Source organism: Fulmarus glacialis, unplaced genomic scaffold, assembly GCF_000690835.1.
Source record: "Fulmarus glacialis isolate BGI_N327 unplaced genomic scaffold, ASM69083v1 scaffold7713, whole genome shotgun sequence".
NCBI classification, from domain to species: domain Eukaryota; kingdom Metazoa; phylum Chordata; class Aves; order Procellariiformes; family Procellariidae; genus Fulmarus; species Fulmarus glacialis.
The window spans coordinates 1-25,503 of NW_009205079.1; the positions used below are offsets into that span (position 1 = coordinate 1).

General features: G+C 37.0%; 2 protein-coding genes across 2 annotated transcripts in view; one reads left to right on the forward strand and one right to left on the reverse strand.

Moving 5' to 3' along the window:
* Window positions 1-538: 538 nt before the first annotated feature.
* Window positions 539-4,078, forward strand: DEGS1 (delta(4)-desaturase, sphingolipid 1). The gene is made up of 2 exons (XM_009575263.1): window positions 539-1,279; window positions 3,473-4,078. The coding sequence occupies exons 1-2, from the start codon at window positions 563-565 to the stop codon at window positions 3,617-3,619; spliced, it is 864 nt and encodes a 287-aa protein (XP_009573558.1). The 5' UTR covers window positions 539-562; the 3' UTR covers window positions 3,620-4,078.
* Window positions 4,079-10,988: 6,910 nt separating this feature from the next.
* Window positions 10,989-25,503, reverse strand: part of NVL (nuclear VCP-like) — a 41,053-nt gene continuing 26,538 nt past the window's right edge. The window contains exons 18-22 of the mRNA XM_009575264.1: window positions 23,549-23,655; window positions 19,272-19,348; window positions 17,718-17,806; window positions 13,108-13,178; window positions 10,989-11,258 (exon numbers count right to left, since the gene is read on the reverse strand). Of these exons, the coding sequence (XP_009573559.1) occupies window positions 11,214-11,258; window positions 13,108-13,178; window positions 17,718-17,806; window positions 19,272-19,348; window positions 23,549-23,655 (389 nt within the window). The 3' untranslated portion in view covers window positions 10,989-11,213. The remainder of the gene's footprint in view (window positions 11,259-13,107; window positions 13,179-17,717; window positions 17,807-19,271; window positions 19,349-23,548; window positions 23,656-25,503) is intronic.

Sequence of the window (25,503 nt, forward strand, 5' to 3'; positions counted from 1 at the left end):
GGGGGCTGCGGGCCGCTCCCCGCCCGCTGCCGGAGCCGCCCGCTTCCGCAGAGCCCTTCGTGCGGGTAGGAAGCGAGCTGAGTAGTTGATAAAGTGTCTGCTGGTCGGTATAAATAGATCGTGTGTCGTATGTAGAGGTCATCGCGGTGCCCAATACTGGTGATAAATAACCGCGTTTTCAAGTAAGACGCCTAAATCGGACCTGAGCTTACTTGAGCCCTTCTGAATTACTGGTGGGTTGTCAGTTCAAAGCCATTTCCTTCCTGGGTAGGCTGGAGATAGTGCTGGTGCTTGCCGTATACGTGTCTAGTTGCTGAGCAACAGAAAAACGTTAAAATGATTTAGTTCTAGAGGATTCCTTATAGCAATAAATGTTGCAAGTGGAAAGGTGGTGTGTTTTCATTACCTTTGCAGACAAATCCTAATTGGGAGGAAGGGAAGAAATTACTAATCTGCTTTTGTAATCTAATTTAGATAGTTGACTGTGAGGAGACCTTCTAAATAATTCCTTTTTCGTTTAATTTTTTCCCATCTAGCTAAACATCCAGAGATAAAAGCGTTGATGAAGCCAGACTACAACTTGATCTGGGTGGTTGTGCTGATGGTTCTTGCGCAGTTGACTGCATTTTATCTAGTTAAAGACTTGGACTGGAAATGGGTAGTCTTCTGGGCATATGTTTTTGGAAGCTGTATTAGCCACTCCATGACTTTGGCTATTCATGAGATCTCTCACAATAGTGCTTTTGGCAACAGCAAAGCAATGTGGAATCGATGGTTTGGAATATTTGCCAACCTCCCTCTTGGTCTCCCATACTCCATATCCTTCAAGAGATACCACATGGATCATCATCGTTACTTAGGAGGTGATGGAATTGATGTGGACATTCCTACCAACTTTGAAGGCTGGTTTTTCTGCACCCGTTTTAGGAAGTTCATATGGATCGTTCTTCAGCCTTTTTTCTATGCTATTAGACCTCTCTGCATCAATCCCAAACCCATTACTAGACTTGAAATAATCAATTTGTTGGCTCAACTTTCCTTTGATGTCGTGATATATTATTTATGGGGAGTCAAATCCACTTTTTACATGCTTGCTGGTTCAGTACTTGGACTTGGGTTGCACCCAATTTCAGGACACTTCATAGCTGAACATTACATGTTTTTAAAAGGACATGAGACTTATTCCTACTATGGGCCACTTAACTTGCTCACTTTTAATGTTGGCTACCACAATGAACATCATGACTTCCCCAATATTCCTGGCAAGAGCCTTCCACTGGTAAGTTTATTTCCAAGGTTATTACTTTTTCTTAAAATAAGCCCTACTTTTAACTTGAAAATCAGGTAGAACACTGATAGAAGAATGGAAGTTGGGAGATTTAAAAAAAAAAAAAACCCCAAAAAACCAAACCAACCCAAAACAAACAAAAAACCAGAACAATTTCTAAGTTGAGTTGATGAAGGGGGTAATTACTTACCATTTTAGTGGTATCCTGAACAAGGATGCTGGTTGCTCAAGCCTCTTCCATAAAAGGAGAGGGGAGGAAACGCCTGTCATGCTTTGCACTAACTTTAGTTTTCTGTAATTACAACCAGCCTTCTGTCTTCTTCGGTTTCTAAGTATGCAGAAAACTAGTTAAGAAGTTGCAGATACCTTCAGGGACTTGTCGGCTCTGTCTTTGAAATCTTAAGGACAGTATTGTAATGCATGCTTATGCTTAAGTCTCTTCTATCACTGACATTCTCTGGTGGGGAAAAGAGACAGTTTGAGGTACTGCTAATGTTTGTTGACAAGTGTTTAATAGCTTTCTATTTTGGAGCAGCTCAGTTTCCTGTAGTGAGAACCTTTGAACCCTAAATAAGTATCAGCTGCACATTGACAGAATTAAGGCTTCAAAGCTAAGACTTAGACCTGTCACATCTGCACGAGTAGCAGCTGTGAATTTTCAAACTGGTTTCTCCCCACTTCAATCTTTGCTGGTTTCTTTTTAGCAGGAGCTTAATTCTCATTGTATACATGTTTCCCAATCAGAGCATGGGAACACAGGCTTCCAGGGTTACACCTAAAATGCATCTTCAGTGAAAAGTGTTTTTAATCTGACACTAAATTTGCAATTTGACAGCAGCTGTGGTGTTGGTCTTGCAGCTTTGTTACTGCACTTGGTAATAGTAAGACCTTGTAAGCTTGTGCCTTTCGTGGAGTCTAAACTTGATTGTTATTTCTGTTGTCAGTGGTGGAACTGTAGATGAAATAAATACTCCAGCACTTTAGCAGGGCAGTTAAATTCTGCAGTTGGTTTGTTGAAACTTCGTTTTTGTGCTTTTTATTATTTTGTTTTTGAAAAAAGACAGATGATTTCTTGTATTCACAGATTTCATCTTTCAAATACAGCTGAAGTTGTATTAACTCACCTTTGATACCTAGATCTGTGCTGGTGAACCAGCATTTCACTTCTTGCAGCAGTACTTGAGTTGTAAATAGGAAATAATTTTTTTCAAGTATTTAATTGCAGAGGTAGATACCTAGCTCTGCTACAGGACTCTTAATCCACAGCTCTGATAAGAAAACAAAGCCTTCTTTTAGAACAGTGTGGTTAATTTGATTGGACTCTGCTATGCTGTGTGCTAAAGATCGCTGAAGTACTGAACACTTGATTCCAGCTGGGGTACTGGTGAGCTGAGAATAATTACTGTTGAATGAAAGTATACTGGCTAGATGTGGTATTCTGTAAGCGTGATGACAGATCAAAATGATCTTCAGCTCCAAATCAGGCAAATATCTTGGGTTTGTTTGTTGCTTATACAGATTATTATTTTTCTTCTGTCAAAAGCTATGGAATTTAGTTCTGTTCAGGTTTTTAAGGCTTTAAGTGGTTGGCCTTAAATATCAGGAAGGATATCTAACTGAAACTCCAGCTCTCTTAGTTTAAAATAGTGGTCTAGTCAGCATGTACATCTGAGAATAAAGTCTTTGGAAGCAGTTTATATTCTTTCTTTAATGTCTGTCCTCAGAAACAATATGTTCCTCAGAAATAAGATGTTTTTTCTTCTGAGTGCTGAGGTTTGAAACTACATGTGAAAATAGCTGTGTTAAAACATCTCTTCCGAGAATTTACAACATCCTAGAACATACAACGTATATATACACTCATATACCTATGAGCCAGCAGTGAACTGGGTCACCCAGTTCCACTAGTAACCAAACTGCTTGCTTTTGTGAGCTACATCATTCTGTAGGTAGCACAGTGAACGGACTTCAGAGCGTTAGCAGAGTTTGTTCTGGTTAGCTTCGATATAAAAGTTTCACATGAAGTTTACTTAACAACGAGGGAGTTGCTTTTTCCTTCAAGAAAGAATCTAACATCTAAAATGGAACTTCTAGTGCTGTACATTAAGTCACAGGTTGAGGATTGTAAAGTTGTCACGATTGTTGCTAATATAAATAGTAATAAACCTCATATCTCCTCTTTAGGTGAAGAAAATAGCAGCTGAATACTATGATAACCTGCCCCAATATAACTCTTGGATAAAAGTACTGTATGACTTCATAATGGATGACACAATCAGCCCATATTCACGCATGAAAAGGCAATTAAAGGGTGAAGTGAAGCAAGATTAAACTTCTAGCAACCAAAAAACTTTGAAATGTCTGCTTGCTTTAAAGTGGTGGTTATAAGGTCTCTTGCTAAAGATGTTCACCAGTGTCCTGAATTAAGATCTACAGCAACATAGCAATGCATCCTTAAGGATTTTGTAGCAGCTGTAACATTCCTTGCAGTCCTCAGATTCATTGGTTTAATGTGTATATGTTTGCCTAAGGATCAGTGTTATATGCGTAATGCTAAATCACTTTGTTACAGAATTTACTTTGGCAGGTGTTAAATCTATATAAAATCTCTCTGACTCTTAATATTTTAAAAGTTTTCAATGTAGTACACTGCCCGCAACATGCTATTTACATGACTGTAGTGTTAAAATGCTGTACTTACCTGTTAATTCTAAACTAACACGATTTGTTAACTTAAACCTTCTGTTTCCTAACTTATGGGTGGAAGAACTAAATTTGCACAGAAATGTTACAGAATGCTTTTGTTTAAATATGTAACGTCATTTGAAGCACTGCTTTAAAGTTCTACCTTTTCTACTGAAAGTACCTTAAAGGACCAATGTATCTCAATGAAATCGGCATCTTTGAGATGGCTTGTGTGACTTCCTTGTAACATGGTGGGGAACTTCCAACTTTATGGGTCCCCACCTACTGCCTAAGCTGCTTGTGTTAGCATGTAGCTTGAGCAGCTATAGCATTTAGAATTGTATTGTGTAAGCCACTAGGTAATATAACTGATAGGTTTTTTTCATATTTGAAAAATCTTGTTACAGTTTGGGTTTTTTCTGATCTGCAAAGAAAAATGATTAGGCTTGTCCTAGTTGGTTCTGCTGTTACTGTGGTTTTAAATGCTAACTCTAATATTTACACTCATTTGGAAATTTGGCTTATATGGAAGACTCAATCAATAGAAGCAGATACTGTTCTGGCAAACAAAGCTAGCTACAACTCCTGACAGCTCTACCTATTAAGCACATTAGTCATTTGTGTACACAGAAATGATCTTGATTTCCCATTCCCCTCCCTGCCCCCCCCAACCTACAGTGCCCTACATAAACACTTGTCTGTCTTTTATATTAAAATGCAGTAAAAGCACAGGTGGTGATGCCAAACTTCTTGCTTAAGAAGTTTTAAAGTTGGGAACAGAGAATGGATAGACTTGCCCTGAAGAATTAATCTCTACATACCTCAGCACAGTATACATGCCTTCTACCATCTAATGCATTGATGATGGCTTTAAGCTGTCAAAGATGGCTATAAATCACCCTTAACTCTGAAGTGGTGGTGCTACAGTATGTTCTTCACTCACTGAAAGATGGAATCTGATGAAGGTGGAAGTCTCAGCTACTGTCCACACTGGTCTGCTGTAAGTAACTTAACTTATAGATGCCTCCAGCTCCTGCATTTTGTGGGTTTTGGTTTTGGTTTTTGTTTCTGTTTTTTTGTTGTTGGAAGAAGCTGAGTGCCTGAGAAGAATGTGTTGGTACATCTTAACCCTCACTTGATTGCAGTCCTGTTTCTAATGTGTGTTTTTGTTTTTTAAGCGTGGGCCCTTATATGTGGTTAAGTAATAGAAATGGTATGAAAGTGTGCCAAGCACTTACAAAGTGACTTCTTATGATGCCAATAACATGCTAGCTAGCCAGCATATTGCTCAGGGTATAGTGTAATGTCAAAATATACTTTATTTGGTATTTTTACATGTAATTAAAAAGCAAAGATTAAAGTAACATTGGGTGATTTTTTGACTGGTCCCCTAATGCTGAGGGATTTAAGCTTTAGAGAAATACGGTATTTTTAAAGCAGATGCAAGAGCTGTTTTATTGAGTAGTGGTATAGATGAACTGTAAAGAATCACTGCCTTGCCTTTCTACTGGGAAGAAAACTGATTTTGGCTGAAAGACTTGAATAGACTAAACAAGTTGCAAAACAGTTTCTTTTTAGGCTGCTTCTGCATGACTGTTTCTCAATTTAAGAAGCAAATGGTGGAATTAAGTCTCTTTGCTAGCTTGCCATAGCTGAATGAAGGATGGAAAGTGTCTCCAAAAAGTTTACAGCTAAAAGCTAAAGTTGAGAAATTTCTTACCTGAAGTATTCATCTAGGATAACTGAGAGCTGAGTGTTTAACTTCCATACTTAGGCTTAGTTACCTATTTCATAGAATCACTGATGCCCCTTACTGTCCTCCCAATGGGTAGTGCAAGTGTGAATTCCTGCTTTTAAACAGGATTGAAGTTGCCATCTCTCCTGTTTACAATTGCAAATACTGCTTTAAGGTGTCCGGACTAGGATCTTCCCTTCCAACTCTGATGATAAATATCCCATTTTCACTTTAAGAGCTGCAGAATAGTGGGGAATTCTGAGGGAGAGATCTATGCTTGCCATAATCTTTCTGAAACATATGCTGCTGGCTACCTATTGGAGAACACTTACTAGACTAGGTTAATCTGAGCCAGTGAGACTTATGTTTGGATCTAAACCATGGTCTGATTCTTGCAAGCGTTGGTAGCTACCATTCTTAGGCATATAATTCCTGTGTAATACCCAAGAGGCTTTGGCATCTAACTTCAGTAGTAGGGATTTTGCCACAAGCAAATCATCTGAGTTAACCTATATTGCAGCATAGTTTCATCACTAAAAAAACAGTTAGAAGCATTTCTGAACCACTGGTAAAAGGAATTAAGACCAGTTGGACTACTTGGCTTGTGTTTGATATATTCTGAATGAATAACTAGTTTTCTCCAGTCATGCTTATAATGTGGTGTTCAGTCCAAAGGCATGGCACAGAAATAAGAAACATGAAAATTTCTTTAAAATACATTTGAACCATCCAGTTATTGTTTTTAAGGAATTAAATAGTTTTCATTGATGCTATTAAATACATTTGGCAGAAACAGGTTATATAGTTTTTTAAATACTTTATCTGAAAGTTGGAGGGAGCTTCAACTAAGCAGTGAAGAACAAATTAAACCTAAAGAGCATTAAGAACCCTGACAGTTAACCTAATTATAACTTTTTTATAAATCTATTCAGATGGAATGAGTTAACTTTGTCCTTTCTACATGCTTGTTAGTGTTTGTTCCTTTTTGTGTAACTAAAGCATCTTACTAGTTTGTCAGTTTGGCAAACCTCTGCTTTATGTGAAATCAGCCAGGAGTTTAACTGTCAAAACACAGCTGGACTTTGGGTCACCAGTGTTAAACATGTCATCCAAGTATTTTAGCTGCAGTTAAATTGTGCAGAGCTCTGAATCTTGTCCAGGGCTTCCAGAGTAACTTAAAAGTTTTCAGAATAAACTGCCTTGCATGGCTTGTGGGGGGAAAAAACCACCATACCACCACACACCCACCCCCACCCACCCCCAATTATTTGAAGCTGCTTAAGTGGAATAAGTAATGCATCCTGGAGTCTGATCATACTAGGCATGAGTTTTCCCACAGGACAGGTGTGGGTATAGCCCTCTTTCAAAACAACTCTTGCCTCTGGCATTCTTGTTTTGCTGTTAAACCTGTCTGTTCCACAACAGTGGCCAATTAACGTGTTAAATGGGTGCATCTTCTGGCTACAGAGCTCCATACTTTCAGATCCAGGAGAAGGCTTCCTACCTGGAACCAGAGGCCAGTTGAAAAGTAGTTAAGGCTTTTGGTTCTGTGTCTCAAAATTCCTCTGGTTAAATCTTTAAATGTAGCCAGAAAGCATATAACACATACTTAAAGTCTACAGATGTTGAGAAATGGATCTGTTCTAGGTAGGCAGACACTGTTAGGTAATGAGCTCAGTGGTTCACCTCTGCCTCCTTGACATTTATTCCTGCATCAGATAAAGTGGCATGCCACAGTAGAACTTAAAGCTGTTCATTCCTTATTTAATGATGAGGTTCAACAACCAATGATGTCAATGCTATGGATTGCAGGCTGCCATACTAATCCTGTTGGACAAACGGGAGAAGAGTCGCTTTCAGGTAGTGATCTTGCATAAGTGGTCAAAGACACAGCTTTTGGAAAGTCTACTCCTCCGTAATTTGAGAGAGTCTCAAAAGACTTAAGGCAAAGCAAGTTCTGCTGTTCTAGCTTGCACAGTGTGAAGTGCAGGAGCCACTTCTGGGTCTGCCAAGATTGCTTCTGCAAGGTCCTAGGAAAACAATCTGACAAATACGTGTGTCTAAATCATGTAGATGTGCCTTTAGTATAGCAACCTGCAATTCTGTGTACACAATTATCTCTCCTCTATCCAATCATCTTTTTCACAATCAAGACTGCAGTGGTATACAAGATTTCAGTGAGGACAAAAATGTTGAAAGTTTCCTATTTAGCCAAGAATGAAGACAGCATTTTTTTTTTTTGCTGACAGTTCCCTGCACTGCCTCTGCCCCCTATGCATGCTTAAGTTAGCATCTAATGATCTGGGACAGAATAATTATTGTGATTTAGATATGTGGCTAGCCTCAGGAAAAGGGAGAGAAGAATGGCATGATGAATGATTTCTTGATCTTGTCCCAACAAACAAGAAGACTAGAGGGAAAACCTCCTCTAGGCATGTCTGCTAGGAGGGGTGGTAGCTGCATATGCAGAACAAAGTAGTGGTCTCTGTATTCCATGAAAAGGCTTGTTCCTTAAAGTGATTCCCATTTTCTATGTACAGGGCATCTTGCAATTTCTCTCTCATAAAGTTCTTTTTTCAGTGGTAAGTACTATAGCCTAAGCAGAATTTTCCCCAGGAAAAAGTACCACTGTAGGTGCAGCACTTCCTTGTGTGAACAGTCAAAGAGAGTTCAGTTGCATACCCTTGTCTGCACCTTGAGGCACATGAAGCCCAGACAAGGTAAGCAAACAGGATATAGATATTTCACTGACCTGGCTTTTTCTGCCTTTCAACTTCAGATTTTCTTGTAAATTCAAACCCTCCTGCACCCCGCTTCCTCTTCCACTATCGCATGTTAAGGAGAATGATCATGAGACACTTTGTATATTAAACATCTGTTTTGTTAGAACTCTTGTCAAGACAATATTGTTACTCCGACTTGAATAGTAATACTGTTATTACTACTATTTTAATAGTATTTCCTCCTTACCCTTGCCTTGCAAGTCCTACCCTTGCTTTCTTGCTCCATATATACACAGGAATAATACCATCATAACATGAAAGAAGGAGAAAATTCTTAAGTGAATATGCCAGCACTTGAGGACTTTACTTGTTCATAAGCTCATTAACTGCAGCTATCCTTAAGTATGGTAGCAGGATTTTCCTCTCTATATCAATAAAGGAGAAATCATTCATGTAGTTACTTTCAACTGTAAAGAGTTGCTTGCTTGCCACATCTTTTTCCCAAGAAAGGATGACAAAATTTCTAAATTGTATCACTGAAGTTGTATCACAGTTAGGAGACTTTTTTATTCCAAATTAAGTTTTTATATACAGTTTATTTGTTTTGAAACCAATGCATGCTACAGGCAGGTAAAAAACAGTGATGGCGCTTAGAATTGTCGTATCTAAAGGTAAAATGGCTGACAGTTTCAAAATTGATATTTAGGTAGCATACACTGTTCTCATGGGGCTCCTGCTTGGTTCTTTCTTCATTGGTCAACTCTCAAACACTTGTGAATCGAGCGTGGTGGTGTACTAAAAGGGTTCACAGCTTACTTTGACGCAGTTACAGCTTCCTATAAAGCAAAAGCCTTTTCTTTAAGAAAGGTGGTAAAAAACCCCGAACTGTAAAGTTGTAGATGGAGAGCTAAAACAGGAAAAAGTATGTAACATAGGTGATTCTTGTATAGCTCTATACCTGACAGCTAGTTATGATTTTACACTAAAATTAGTCACTTCACTGATATGTACTAATTTCACTGCCTTACAGTAGTGAACATCCACAAGTGAAACTACTGAGATAAAATGATGATCCTTCATCTTGGATTTCTGGGAATCACAGAATTCCTAAAGCCCCAAGCCTGACTTACAATTACAAGCAGACACATCATCTTCTGCTTTATATACAGGGACTTCATTTGTTAGTCATATGGGCCACAACTTGAGTCACTGAGTCTCAGGCTTCCCTAGAAAAGGGAGGGAATATCATACGGTGGTGTGCAAAAATCACAGTGGTAAGTACAAGCTGCCATGAGTGTCAGTATTTTTAAAACACAAGTCTGTGGTGATTAGTTATTTGTAATAGCCTTCCACATTTACCTTCAGGGAAAAATGTGCAAGATCTTTTGTCAGATAGCAATTCAGAGAAGAATTTAAGTTGTAAGGTACTGTTCCCTCTCAAGGCAAGGTCAGTCTTGAAGTTAGATCAGGTTGTTCAGGGTCACATCCTCCCTCTTAAATGTTAAAGTAAGTAGGTGGTATGCTTTAGTATAGATGTTGCTTACAAAAACTATTTTATACTGTTTTATATGACTTTAAAAATTATTTAAAGTTTGGTGTTATCAAAATTAGCAAATTTCATGGAAAGTCTTTTAGCAGAAACCATCCATTTCCTGTTCTGATGCTTGACTGATGGTTGCAGTGCTTTTAGGAAGAGTAAGACTGATCAAAGATAGGAACTGAGATTAATGATTAAAAAACTTCATAGAATCATGACAGTGGTAAAAAAAAAAATCCACGAAGGCCTGTAGGTTTCAGAAATTAGTTGCTCATTCAGAGTATCTCAGTATAAAACATCTCAGTGTCTTGTCTTAACTCAGTACTTCCTAGTTTGCTGGTGCTAAAAGTTGTGACCCTCTTTCCAACATGGAATTTGTTGTATTTAAAAAAAAAAAAGCTTGAGACTCTTGGCGTGTTTCTCAAAACAGTAACATTTTCCTTCCTCCAGAGGATATCAAAACACTTGAGCTAAGAAATTCAAACCCATAATAGACTTTTTTGTTGCTGCAGATTTGTCTGTTTAAAAAAAATAATTAAGAACCAGCTTGTTAGATAACTCTTACTGTTTCAAATGTTTCTTAGGTGGCTATTAAATCATAATAACATAGCACTTCTCAGATTTCCAAACTTTACTCTCTCCTAGGTAACTTTAAGACAGCTTGCCATCTCTGGATAGTTTCTTTTGATCAGGTGAAGGGAAGCTGTTAAAGCCCTAAGAACCCATGCTGGCACAATCATCATGTGTCACTGTATTTGGGAAAGACATGATTTATGGTATGATAACATACAGTGCAGCACTTTCCCAGACTACTTTCACAGCTCTGTTCTCCCAGAGTCCTTGTTCTTAAAAACAGCTATTTTCACTTATGGTTGAAAACAGCTATTTGAGCATAGTGAGTAAACACTATGAAGGGTTAAGTCTCTCTGCCTCTGTGGGATTTCTGATTAAGGGCACCAAATATTATATTGGAATGGTATTACGCTTTAGCACTAAAAGCATTAATTGTTAAAATGTAAATGGTGATAAGCAGGAAGCATGTATTGTATCTTTTATTCTGGAAATAGTTTAATTAAGGATTGTTTAGAGCAGTAGGTTATGATGACCTTTTTTCAGGTACAGTTTAAAAACCTGAGGGAGATTTAGTACAGTGTTTTTCCAACCTGTCTCTTCAAATCAGGCACAGGTGTTATGAAACTCTCCACCAATGTAGAATAAGTCTCTTTTGGGAATTGTCCAAATGTATCACCTGCACAGTGACTGACGCAGTTCTTCATATATTATTTGATCCTAGCAGTGCCAAGATGAGAGGAAAAAAGACTTCAGACAATGGTAAAAAAAATCATGCAATGTTTAAAAGTGACTTTATATGTATTATTTAACAAGAAAGTGAAAGAAACCAGCTATATGAGCCACTAACTATATTTAAAAACATTTACAAACAAAAAAATAAAGGCAAAAAAACTCCCCTACCCTGACTTATAAGTGAGGTTCTCCAGTGATAGTCACCAATGATATGTAATTAACAGAAGCCTTCGGTAGAGTTCTTTATACTTAATATTGCCATGCTATGTTCAGATCGCAGCTTCACGAAGAAGATACTACCCTCTTTGCCAGGGGAGCTGCTGAATTGACACTTTACTCTCCCATCTACCTCTGCCAAAATGAATAGACAAGATCATCTTTTGCTAGTCTAACTTACTTAACTGTAACTGTTCCTTCATCCTTTTCACTAGTCACTCAAAATGACAATTTTGAGGAACAGAATACTTAGAGATGTTAACTTCCACTGAAATAACTGGCTTCAGAAGGTGACATCTCTCCATACCTTTAAGAACTTAATTTTGGTTTGTCTCAAGTCAACCAATTAAACAAAAAGTAAGTTAACTGAATTCATCGAGATGTGTATGGGAGGGAAAAGAAGAGTTAGAAGCACTGAATCAGTGAGATGCAGCTTTTTGTATTTTCCAGTATTCATAGGAAGGTGTGTAGAGCGTTTTTGTCAGACTGAATTTGTCTAGCAGAGAGGAAGTAGCATCTGGAAATGGGAGTATCTTGCACTCCAAAAGATACTTCAAAATACCTAATTGAAAATTCTTCAGATAGATATAATTGAAATATAGGGCTTTGAGACATGTGATATTTAAGCTGCCTTTGAGATGCAGAATGACATTTCTGGTTAACTCTTAAGAACCAGAAGGAGTATGTCCTAATACTTGCCAGTGATTGCTATGTTAGAGGAGATGTTTTAAGTTTTTGTGGCTGTTGCTTCTGAACTGTTTGCTTAGTGAATAGCAAAGGGGAAGAAACCAACAACCAACACCATCTTTAAAGGGTCTTGGAGCCAAAGATCACTTTTAAGTTTTAGAAAAGGTCACTGGCCATCGATGTACAATAATAATGAAAAGAAATAGTTAACTTATCTCTTGCTAGTTTTCAAAGTGAATATATTAATATATTTTGGATGCAGTACACTATTGGCAACAGAGACCTATACACAAAAGCTCTGCAGCAATAATAATTCCTATATATATTAACTTCTCAATTATAGTAATTAAGATGATTGAACAGCTTTCCTCTCAGTCATTAAAACGAACAGGTCATAAGGAAACCTTTAAAACAAACTTCCTTGATAAATGCAAATAATGAAAAGACTGGTAAGAAATAACTAAGATGATAAAGTGTGTATCTCAAAATGTTGTCTTTTGCACATTAACAGAAATGGTTGAGCATCTTTGGGTGTCGTACCCATTTAGGGGGGAAAAAAAAGGTGGTGGGAAGGTGTGGTGCACTCTAAAGGCCTTGACTTACAACTGAAAATTCCACAGACGTAAGAGGTTACAGCCAGGTCAATAACTAATCTGGAATGTCAATGAGAAGTCCAAGGTGCCATACTAAAAGATAACCTTGATAGCATGGTAATCCATCTACCTGCAATGCATCAGCTGCAGCTGAAAAGGGAGACTTTAGTTTCTGAACTTGTGAAAAACATCAGGCTTGTTCAATGCAGAAAAGGTAGTGTCAGTTGTCTGAACTACATGCAAGTATACTGCAAACTCAACTATTCCCAGTTTCCAGCATAAAAAGAGTATCCTTGCCAGGGGAGTAATCAGTCTTACATACTTGAAGCTTATCTTACCTTTTTTGATACTGAAGATTTCACTTTCCTAAAAGCTTCTTCGAAGTGTTTATGGGAAATCTTGATTTCTCCTTAAAGAACAAAGCATAATAAATTACTAAATTAAATTGCAGGCAAGTGACAATCAAATGATTTTTGCATGTATTTCAAGGTAGCATTCATGAAACCTAACTAACTGCATCTGCTAGTCAGTTGGATGAGATCTAATTCAGTAGTGTTATGAACACCTGAACTCTTACATTTTATGTAGCCTGTCTATGGTCTTAGGCAAGATCTTTATTGTCTATCCCTTGCACCTTAAGCCAAAGAATACTTACTTGTTTCAGAAAGTTATTTTAGATATTAACGTTTCCACCTGCAGATTGAGAGTTTCATTCTCAAAGATGCCAAGTTAACTGCAGTTTACCTCAAATCCAGTTAGAATTCAAGTCCCTTAACCCTTCCAGTTCTGGGCTTTATTTTCTATACATGTTTCATATTAAGCTTCCCTACAGAGTGTTACTAAGTACCTAGAAAATATTTTTGTTATCATTCCCATTCTACTACAGGATGCTCAATTCATAAATAATTGACTTTATACCATTGCTTTGTCTGGCCTTGCCCAGAAAGCTTTCACTTTTTCAACTCCCTGTCTTTAAGTTTATGTAAATCCCCTTTTTGACCTTAATGCAGCTATCTACAGTAATTATTCCTAATCATTACCTTTTGAACAGGCTTTTTTTTTTTTAGTATGCTAAAACATAAGTATACCTCAAGTAAATAACGAATTCCTTGTTTAATCGAGACTTAAGAATCCCAAGATACCACTACTATACAGATTAGTTACAATGCTAACATTATGCCCAGGTATCAGATATGATAGAGGCACACAAAAGTATGTCTTTAGAGTCAATTTGGTGCATTTTTTTATGTATTTATGTATTTATTTCATTAGGGCACATTTTGCTTCCACAGATATGTACTGCCACTACCTTTGCATACATCTTTGTAATGTGAAATGGGATGTGCCGACATGAAAAAAATTCCTCATGAATATATTTGATGTCCGAGTTTAGCAATAGACTACAAAGCAGATGGAAGGCACTAAATTAGAGAGCTTGTTTAAGATATAAAACAGAAGAGCAAATAGTCTATAATTATTATTACTTGCTTTAAAAGTAAAGATGAAAGTTAAAGTTCACTGAACTAAACATACAACTTTGCTGCTCTTTTGCTCTTTCTCATCTCAGTTCTCTGAAGCTCTTATTCAAGATTCCCATTACCATATAAAGTTATGCCAATATAAATGAAGATATAAATTTAAAATATCAGTATTTTAACTTATTTCCCCACGGAAACACTACTTATGGAAAGAAAAAATGGTTCAACTGGGGTCTTTCACAGAAGCCAAATTACTTTAAAAATGAGTCATCAAAACTCCATAAAACAATAAAATGAAGCTATGAGAATTTAATTTTGCTTTCACTTTTTTTTTTAAGCCTGTAACTTTTAAATCAAATTGTGAAACAATATATAGCCTCAACTACAAGGAGGGAGGAAAGGGAAAGGAGAAACCAGCATTAATCAGCTAGGAAGATCAGTATCATTAAGGACATGATTATCAGAAAAAGTCAAGGTGAAACGGTCTATGATACTAATCTAAGAGTTAGCTATGCCTAGGTACAAGCATGCTGTTACCTACTGCTAGGTAAAATAGTTTACCTCTCATTGAAAGTAAGTTAGGCTACTTCATGCTCATTGCATGGTAAAAGCAGGCACAATGCTTGATACTGTGGAGAATTTAGCTGTCCATAATCTGTACCTTGGCTACTTGCATTAACATAGTTTGCCTTGATTTCTAGTGACAAAGCCATTTAGTCTGAATAAGAATGAATGTTTTATTATTTAAAACAATTTATCTTGATAAAATAATGAAGTATATAAACAGGTATAGTCATCTTAAAATAAGACTAAGTACTTAAAACACCAAATACGAAATTGTTTTTTTTCCCTATTTATACAGATGAGTGAAGGATAGCTGGTTCCCTTTTCTCTTTAATTTGAAAGTATCAAACAAGGAGCAGATCTTGCTTTTCAAATTCAACTGCAAAGATACAAAACTTTAATTAATCTCACTTAAACCACATTTGCTCTTAACTGCTGTAACAAGAAGTCTCAGACTTCTTTGCTTAAGAAGATCAGCTTTACAGACTGTGCAGGTGATGTGGGGTCACTGGCTATCTTTTAAAAAAATTAATATACAAAAAGGGACATTCAGGGATAAAGTCGTAGTTCAGAAGGTCAATGAATTCTCTACACTTGTCTTTGTAGCTGACAATGTCAAGAGATTCTCATACCCTATGCATTCTTTGTAACTAGATTGATTTGAAGTAAATATACAGGAAGTATTAAACTAAAATAGGTCAGTTAGGATGTTAACAGTAAGTCAGCAGGACCAGACGGTGTTCACCCAAAGGTTCTGAAGGAACTTGTCTATGAAACTGTGGAACTGCTGGCCAAATCATGTAACCTGTTGTTATGGGCACCAGAGGACGGGTAAACGCCAAAGAATTCTAGGACAAATCCTTTGGTGGACTGAAAGCTAATTAAAGGATATGAAATAGAGCATAAGGCTTAACGGTCACTTTTCAGGATAGGGAACGGGCAGCAGTAGGGTCTTACTCTGGCATTGGTGCTGATACCAGTTTTATTCAGCATCTTCATCAGTGGTTTGGAAAAGGGAGGCAGAAGTGGAAACTCCAAGTTTGCAAATGATACTGAATTCTTCTGGGCAGTCAAATGCTGGGCCAATAATGAGGAACTCCAGAGGAACCTGATAAAACTGAAAATCTGCCCAATCTTCCCCCCCTGCCCTCAACTGCAATATCTGGCTATTCCCAGACCGCAGTGTCTAACATGATCAGCTCTCCTAGGACTATTAAAGTTGGAAGCAGAATTTATGGATTGTTACAAGAAATATCACAAAGAGGATACCTTTCACTACGAAAAAAAGTCCCTTTAAGCAAACCACTATTGAGTGTTAAAAAAACCCACAACCCTGAATTTATTCCAGAGGGAAAATAAGAGTTTCTACAAAATAGAAAGGAGCAGGCCTCATCTCAGCCAGTACTGACTGATGAGGATGCACATCACCCACCTACAGTCACATACACAGTGTAGGAGAGGCGTCAGTTGTGCATGTCCTGTGGTTACACTGACAGAAGAAATTATCCAGTCTATGTACACATACTACTCTTTGGAAGATATAAATGAACAAGGTCTCAAATCAGAAACCACCTTAGATGCTTTCATACCAGCCAGGGCTGACATCTTGGAAATCCAAACCCAAGGACATCCCAAACAAGCAGCTGCCATAAACATGCAGATCAAGCTATGCATATATTATGGACTTGCTGGCTGCCAGCACATCCATACAATAAGTGCTCAAGCGTCAATCCTAAATGTGAAGGCTGAATTCAAGTGATTAACATCTTTGATCAAGCCTGCTCTATTCTGGATTAATTATAAAACAAACAGGATAAATTCAGAAATTTCCATCTCAAATCAAGAGTTTTTTCCATCTTACAAGCAAGCAAAATGGGTAACCAAGTCATACGACAGTGAAGGTTTTTATAGTTTGTTTCTTCCCCCCCCTCTAAATGAACATGCTAGTTCCCTCAAAAGAAGAAATACAAACATTCTGCTCTGTTAACCTACTGCTGTTAAAAACCAGGTAAGACTGGATATGTACTAGATCAAAAAGAATGATTCAAAGTCATTAAAATTCCAGCGTGGTTCTTAGAAATCAGAGGCATAATGAAAGCCTAATATATTTTCCAAGGACATAATCTGAAAAGTCACAATTCCATCTTGGCTTTGCATTCTGACTTAAGGGTAAAATAACAAATGAAATTACTGGAAAAAATCTAGATACACATACATTTTATGTAAGAGAGTTTCAATTTCCAATTACATTCTCCTATCTGCACAGAAAAAATAATAATTTAAAAAATAGGAAAATAAACTTAAAAGTGCAGAGAAATATGGGAAGGGCAGACATTGTAGTTGAAACAATTTATAACTCCCTGTTAAAGTCCTGGCAAGAGCCACTGATGAGCTAAACACCTAAAATAAAAAATGGCACTCAGATTTTCCTAGCGCTATTACTACTAGATGCATGTATTCAGTTACACAGTACAATTGTGTGCCAAAGGTATGTGATCAGTATGCGTGCAGTTACAACTGTACTCAAATCTGCAAATAAGTCAGTATAATTAGTCTTTGATAGTGGTGTGGAAATTTGGCAAAGATGTATTCAGTTTAGGATAAAAATTGTCAGTTTATACTACTATTTAGCATAAACTTTTAAGGTTACAAGGTTCAATTTTTTTATTAAAAAAATTTATGCTGAACCTCCAGCATAATGATTTTTTTCCTGTACTCTCCCCTACATCTACTTCAAAGATGCTTATATGTTCTTGAAACAAATCTGACTTAAAATTTTTTTGGCTCAGAAGTCGTCATTTATGTACAGTATGCATGCCTTTATGCTTGTCCTGAACTACTGTAAATACTTTACATTCCATTTATCTTCTCACTGTTCAGTTAAGATTTTTGTAAAGCTTTCTTACCTTTCTTATTTTTAGTATTCTGCAGGGCCATTTCCTGTCTCAAAGCGCAAACTGAAGCCTCACGCACTAGAGCGGAAAGGTCTGCCCCTCTACAGATACAAACAGAATAGGTTATTTTAGGATAAATTTCTCTCGTCTTTTGCTGATGGCATATAGAAAGGCAAGACGCTACAAAAAGCCTGGTTGTGCTGTCATAAAGGTTCATCTTCAGAACACTGGAAGGAAGTCTGAGGACTACCCAGTGCTGCAACCTTTATTATGGAATGACATTCTCCAGATTTTAGCCACAGATTAAGATCAAATAAATGAGAAGCAAGGAAAGAGGCAAAAACCCGACCCAGCATCACTGAAAATGCCAAAGGATTGATTAATATTGTGTCACGTGGTGGGAACATGATATTTTTTTTTTTAATCAGTCTTATGAAAGACTCAAATGGAATCACCCATTATTGCCTGCTCAAACCTGGATCAAAAGTTAAAGTTAACATGCTGTTAAAATAACAGTATCCACAAAACATGGTCAGATCAGTCTTTCTAAATATTTGTTTCCAGTTTCCAGCTCTTGAACTTTTCACAAGCCTTCAAACTGGTGCAAGTCATTGAACCAAAGAAAATTTTCAAATTAACTCCCCATGCTTCATTTGGGGATGCTAGGAATACTGCTGTATTTAAAAAACAAAACCAAAAAACCAACCAACCAACCACAAAAGCCCACCCCACAAACAAAGAAAACCCCAACAAGCAAACCCCAAACAAACCCAAACAAAAAAAAAACCAAACCAAAACCCAAAATCCCAAAACCACCCCCCCCTCCAAAAAAAAAGACAGTGAGCGAAAGGGGGAGAAGAAAGAAAAAGTACTCATCTTTCCCAAGTATGAAACAATGACAAACTAAAAATCATTACTGGTAATAGCCTTCATTTCTAAGATTCAAAAGCAGTATTGTGACAAGCAGCATATCATAAACTTTATCTTTTGTGAACTCCAGAATATCATTAACTATTAATAAATCATTTAATAGAGTAAAGCTTTTTGAAGTTTTGTAGAATGCAATTGCAAATTATTCTGACAGATATGGCTATCAAGCTTTACTAAAAACCACACCTTGGTATTGCCAAGGCACAAGTTGAAATAGGCCCTCATTACTTTGTCAAAAGCATTGCTTTCAACTGTGTGACAGAACAAGTCGGTTATGGTTGTTTAACCAATTTGCTTTCATCATCATTGTATATGGGTCCACAACTTAAAGAGGGTTCTTTTATCCTCAGATTATGCAAGAATTATAAAATAAAACCAAGCAAAGCCAAGAGGCCTTTACTGATTTGTATTTACAACATGAAGAGGACTATTCCAGACGAAAAAGACTTTAGCATCTATATATTCCTACAAACTCCTTGGAAAAAAGCACAAGTGAAAGCAAGAAAAATAGTGTAAGGGAAAAGGCTTATAAACCCTGAAAGTTAAGAGATCTCTTAATAATAACAACATAACACACATCAGAGGACTGTTGGCACTGCACATTAAATATTAAAGTCAAAACTAGAAGCTACTCACGTATAACAATCACAATGTTGACTGTAAGCAATTTCTTCAAGGCTTACATCAGTATCTAGTGGAGGCCGGGTGCCATCCTAAAGGCGTTGAGATAATAAAAAGAAGAAGAGAAGAAAACATTATTTTTAACACATGCCATCCCCGAAGTGATTAAGTTTCATCAATGAGGAATCATATAGGGGTCTGACAAATTCCCTGAAATATCCACAAATATTAATGTTGTTTTTAATCTTAAACTGACAAGAAGGACAACCAGCCTTAAAAACATTTAATTATGAAATAATAAGTAATGCTAAATTTTAACTTCCCACCAACAGATTAGATTTTCTCTAACAAATGATGGCCAGCCTGTCACAGGGCAATAGCACTGACACTGTTCCATATGTATGCCTTAAGTAGCTGGTTACATCAACAGCATTGTTTAGCTGAACTTCCTCTAGTTTTACTATGTGTTGAAATCAAATAGCTAAGCAATAAGCATGTAGATTTAGTCTTACCACCTTTAAGACTGAATTAATTGTGTATCTTTTATGTTCTAGACATATGTTTTCAAACTTAGAATTCTCCATTCTGATTTTCATAGAAGTTTACATATACCATAGACATTCCTGTAGACTTTTTGACTTCCATATTATTACTGCTTCCTCCACAAAGATCCCAGAAGTGGTTTCTTTTGTTATTATTTTTGCATCTCCAACAGCAAAAAATACTGAACAACATTATAAATTGTATTTGAAACTACCCAACAAAATTTCAAACACTGTAAGCATGGAGATCTCCCTATTACCCTTAGACAACAGTAAAGTAGTATCATGGTAGTATAGAGATTCTACATGTCTATAGTATCAAACACCACCTGAGTTTAGACATGAAAGGACACTCTTTGATACAATTGATCTATTTCTGCCAGAAACTCATTTGACAGAAATGCACAAATTCATATAATTCTTTTTGGACTTCTTCAGGTGATCTAACACACCACATACCTACAATACCTTCAAGAGAAAAAAAAAAAAAAAAAGTATAGTAACTGGCAAGTTAAAACCCTTGAATACTTAACAGACAGTAGAATAATCAAGGACTAGGTACAGTAAAGGAGCAATCTTGAATGAATCTTTGGTAGAACACCAGTTAGACAGGGGAGAAAAACAACAAAACAAAACACAAAAACAAGACGACAAAGGAACAGCCTGATTTTGAAACATCTTGAACGGAAAGACTTTAACCTGGAAACAAGGAAGCCTCATACAGTTTCATACAGGATACTTTAGTAATTGTTGTACAAGACTGCAAGCCAGAGAGACACCTTGTCTGCTAACAAGAAATGTTTTACCTATTACTTTGAGTAGCAACACACATTGGGACATTTTTTGAGTGGGATGATCTGCCTACTCTGGAGACAAGCTCAGCAGTATATGCACCAGAGAAGCTGATACAGCTTGCAGGAATGTAAGTACCCTAATAACTTAAACATGTGAAGACACGCTTCTCTTGCATAATTAATATGCAATTCGAAAATGACTGATTTGTACAAGTTAACTGAAATAAGTGTCTTTCACAACAAAGCTTCAACCTACATCTAGGCTGTCTGTCTTCCTTACAACCTATTCCTCCTGCTAACTCGCTTTTCTACTCCTCATGCTGCCTTTGTAAGCATCCATGTTTTCCCTTTGCAACGATTCTCAGTTTCCACATCCTGTGCATGTATTTCTCGGGGATTTCTAGGAATGCATACCGTCACCCAGAAGCCACTCACATCTGCACCAAACATTTTATCTAGCCCTGAGCACATATTTAAGCAAGTGTTCCTGTACACAGATTTTTCAAATTTCCTTACCTAGAATGCATGGATGAAGTCTGACAAAAAATAAGGTATTTCAATTAATTTAACATATTTTCCTCTCTCCATAGTCCATGTTCTTCTTGCAGATAACTCCTATACATTTTTAAAGAAAATAACAACCTATTTCTTGTTCTCAACACTAGAAATAAAAATCTTTGCCTAGCTTTATGAGAACTCTGGTGACTGCAGAAGTAGTAAAGGGAGAACAGGACCAGCCTCCTCATGGAATGAACACAGAAACATGCAAGGAGAAGACTCATTCAGAGAGTGTATCTTATTTCTGCTGGCTTCTTAATTAAGAGCTGAGAAAAAGAATCCATTAAATACTTAACACCTCATTCACTACAAAGATTTGTAACCAAAATATTAAGACTAGTATGAATTAAGTATTCATGGAAGTATCTGGCATTCCAAAAATAACATGCCCTGATAACCAAGGACAGGATCCACAGGAACCAAGCTGGTAAGCATATGCAATGCGTTGCTTGTACCACAGGAAGGCCCATAATCAGATAAGGCCATAGCAAAGATGGTTTGTCAGCAGAAGACAAATATGCTCTGATAACAGGATAATGACAAGGTTACCACATCACCTGTGCCACTCCTCTTGTTATCCCAACAGGAAGACAGACTGTAGCCTAGATTCCCAGAAGGAGGGAGCAAAGACATTTTTCAGCAAGCTCGCCCAAGATTTATGGCAGCTGAAGTAAGCACGATTCTGAACTGTTTGATTCTTAAAGGGAATCTAGAAAACAGTTCTCTAACAACCAGTTTGTCATCACCAGTAAAGAGGAAGCCAAGAGATCAAGTGAGGACTCAACACAGAGTTCCTTTGCTGTTGCACACAAGTGATCCTGGCCCTACCACTTGGATGCATGCATCTTGGTGACTATATGTGGCTCTGACAGTGTGAGCAAGTGAAATCGGCAAGAGTATGAGAGAAATCAGTTTTGTTTAGTACCACCTTCCACTCCCATGAAGTCTTGCACCAAGCTTTGCTGCACTATTTTCCTATACCACTAATTACAGTGGAGCACTTGAAACAGTTATAAATCTCAAGATTCTCCAGCAAAAATTAGGATGAGCAAGGCTCAATACCTGTATGTTAAAAACCAGAGTAGATGTAAACTCCGTACCAGAATCCTTCTGCTCTGTTTAGACAGTCTAGTGACTGACGCTTACTACCAACTTCTTCCAGAAAAAGGTTGTTTGTATTAAGTCAGAGCAATCATATAAGCCCAATTTTTAAAGAACCATTTGAGTTATCTTTAAAAATAAATTGGTAAAATAAAAGATGTACTTCCTTACAGTATGTTTGAAAAATGATTCATGGATGTTACATTCAAATTCTGTCTAGGTCTTTTAAAAGGCAACCATCTTCAACAATAGGATTGTAAAAAGTTTTAACTGAAATATTTTTATAAAACTAGAAACAATAAACTGATCTACTGCTAATAGCAAATGGGGGCGTACTTACATTTTTTTTCTCCATGAAGTAATGCATAGAACAAATGAAGGAAAGTCTAACATCCTGAATTTGTAACGAGAGCCTCACTTTTCGACAGCTATTTTGGCATGAAAGGACATGCTTGAATGACTCCTCACTTTTGGAATTCTCCAATGGGATTAACTACTGCCTACACCACAACTTTATGCTTAGGCAGTCTGAATTTTTTTTTTACAAATTTGTTAAATAATTTTTGCCACACTTTTCATAATACAATGCTATCTTTTCTCTATAGTGAAGACTTGGTCTCCTTTGCAGCTCAAAAAAAATCTGATAGGACACCTGTTCTTAACAATCAATGCTGATCTACTGGAAAAAGTAGGAAATATTTGAGTAATTCATAATGCTTTGTATGTTCCTTCTTTAAGGCCTTGATTACTCCTGTACCGTACTTAGAGAAATACTCAAACACAATTCTATAATCCAAATCTCTGAAGTGGCAGAATGTACCATTAACCACAGGGAGGACCCACGAAGGCAGGTATTTTAGATTTTCACATTCACTTTGACCCACAACCTCTATCATCACAAGCTTCCTTTAATCCTAGAGGCAATTAAGTGTCACAATTACTGTTGAGCAAATACAGCTGGAGCTAGTGAATCATTTTGGTGAATGTGTGGAAACCCTCCCCAAAAAAGCTTACAAAACACTTCTAGGTCCATTACTCACACAGATAGGAATCTTTTAATTAAATCTGTTCAAACTGTGACTGTAAAGGCAGCAGTTTCTATGTTTAACAGGTTTGCCTTACAAGATTTATCAATCCCTTGCAGTCTCGGAGCAAATTTAATAGCAGATGTGGCTGATGGTTTCTTTTTATGACCTCGTGTTTCATGAGACAGGATCCTGCAATTCTCTGTAAAATTTGATTTGTGTTAAATCATTCCACCAAGCTTCAAGATAAGGATTTATTTCCAAATACTCACTTTGGTGATGGTCTTTAAAATAGCAAGTCGATCTTCAGGTGGTGGCAAACCCACATAAAGTGTTTTATCCAGTCTACCAGGACGCAAGATAGCTGGGTCAATTATATCTTAGGGAGGGGGGAAAAAAGAAAAAAAGACAAAATTATCCAGAAACGAGATACACCCTTAGGAAAGTGTACACATACATACTTGTACCTAGATTCAAAGAAGCATTTGTGCCGTGATGTGAAGCTCTGACCATTGAAATAGCTGATTGAAATAGTTTCATCTCTGTCAAGTAGGAGCCTCTACTACCTAGTACAGTTAAGCCACATCTGCTCAAAGATGGCTCATAAATAACAATTTAATCTCTTCAGAAATGAAGACAACTCTGTCTTTGGCAACAGAGTACTAGAACATTTTTACTGTCATACCCAGCATGGTCAAGTGAGGAATTCCACATTAATTCATAACAAGGGAAAAAAAATGCTTCCAGTTTGTTCTATTGGAAGGAACTCTACCTGTATTAACCGTTGCGTATCTGCTTGAAAGGCACAATGATAAATTAAGAATAAGTACACAAGGCCAATCATAAGCACCCATATGTAAACTTAATTTTATTGGTCATTTGCATTTCTACTACATATTAATTTTCTGAATGTTAAAATAGGAAACCCATGAAAACACAAAATAAAGCTGCAAAGTACAGAATTTGTTTCCCAGGAAGATCTACAAACTCCAAATTTTATATGTGTGGAGAAGTAAGAAACCAAAAATCATCACAAATGTTTCTAGAAAACCATTCAAAGCTTAAATGTAATAGAAATGTCTAGCAGCCTTTTAGCACTACGGGCTTCAACACTGAACTTCCACAAACAGTAAGTCAGGATATAAATACTGAGGACAACTGGTATAACAACAGATACAAACAGGGCATATAACCTGGGAAAGACCTCAATTCCTGTCCATGTTTCAGCATGAACTGCCTGGATGACGTTTCTAAATGCTTCTTGATGCCCCGTTTCCCCATCTACCAAAAATGATGAGGGTATTACTTGCTCTATTTCACTAAGGGATTCTAATAATCCATATCCTACATACTACAGTAATATGAACAATAAAGTCACAAAAGCACCCTCAGAAGATATAAAGAAAACTAAAACTGTACTTTCAGTATAACAGACTTTTTTGAAGCCTGTAAGTTCTATAGATCTGTTAGGTAGCTATTGCAAAAACCTTATCCAAAAATAACAGTTTAAAGTTACACTAAGCCTTAAGCTGGAAACTATCAAGGGCTCCAAATGAAGCTGTCAACACCCTTACAATCATTACATCCTCTTGACAAAAAGCAGCTAACAGACAAATTACATGCATTCATGTATATTAAAGGTGAAGAACTGGGAAAAGTTAAGCTGTTAATCCTTACTGTACAGACGTTTAGAAGGAAAAAAAAAACCCCGAACAAAAAAACCCTCACCCAAACCCCAGAACAGTAGCATGGAAGCACAGCTATCTCTTTTTTGCAAATGAAAAAAGTTTCTTAACTCTGTCAAGACTCCAGCTACCTGATCCTACCACAACGTAGTCTTGATTCACTTTTTAAAGATGTGCATAGTTTTGTTCAAGTTACTCTCTCACCTATGCTTAAAGGACAAAAAGTAGAATGAGATGCATGCATTAAAAATTGCTCCACTATCTTTTTCTTCGACAAAAGCCATTTTTTTTCCCAAGATACAACAGTCATGGCCAGAGGCATCTATGTAGGCAAAAATCAGCTATTGTGAGTGTGACAAGAATGGTGAGAAAAAAAGAAGAACTTGATGTGTTAATTTAATCCAGACCAGATGAAACAAGGGTTAAACAGGAACCCTGCCATGGCAGGCCTAGACAAAAACATCTTTCTTATATGTCTGTGCATAGTGCTATGTAATAGTTTATCTTGCTTTTGGTAAAAGTGAACTTTCCTGTTTTTGTGT

Excerpts from the sequence above, each read along its gene's own strand:
- DEGS1 (XM_009575263.1), top strand. The coding sequence starts at position 563 with ATGAAGCCAGACTACAACTTGATCTGGGTGGTTGTGCTGATGGTTCTT. Across the intron at positions 1,280-3,472 it reads CTGGCAAGAGCCTTCCACTG|GTGAAGAAAATAGCAGCTGA; the intron begins GTAAGTTTATTT and ends TCTCCTCTTTAG.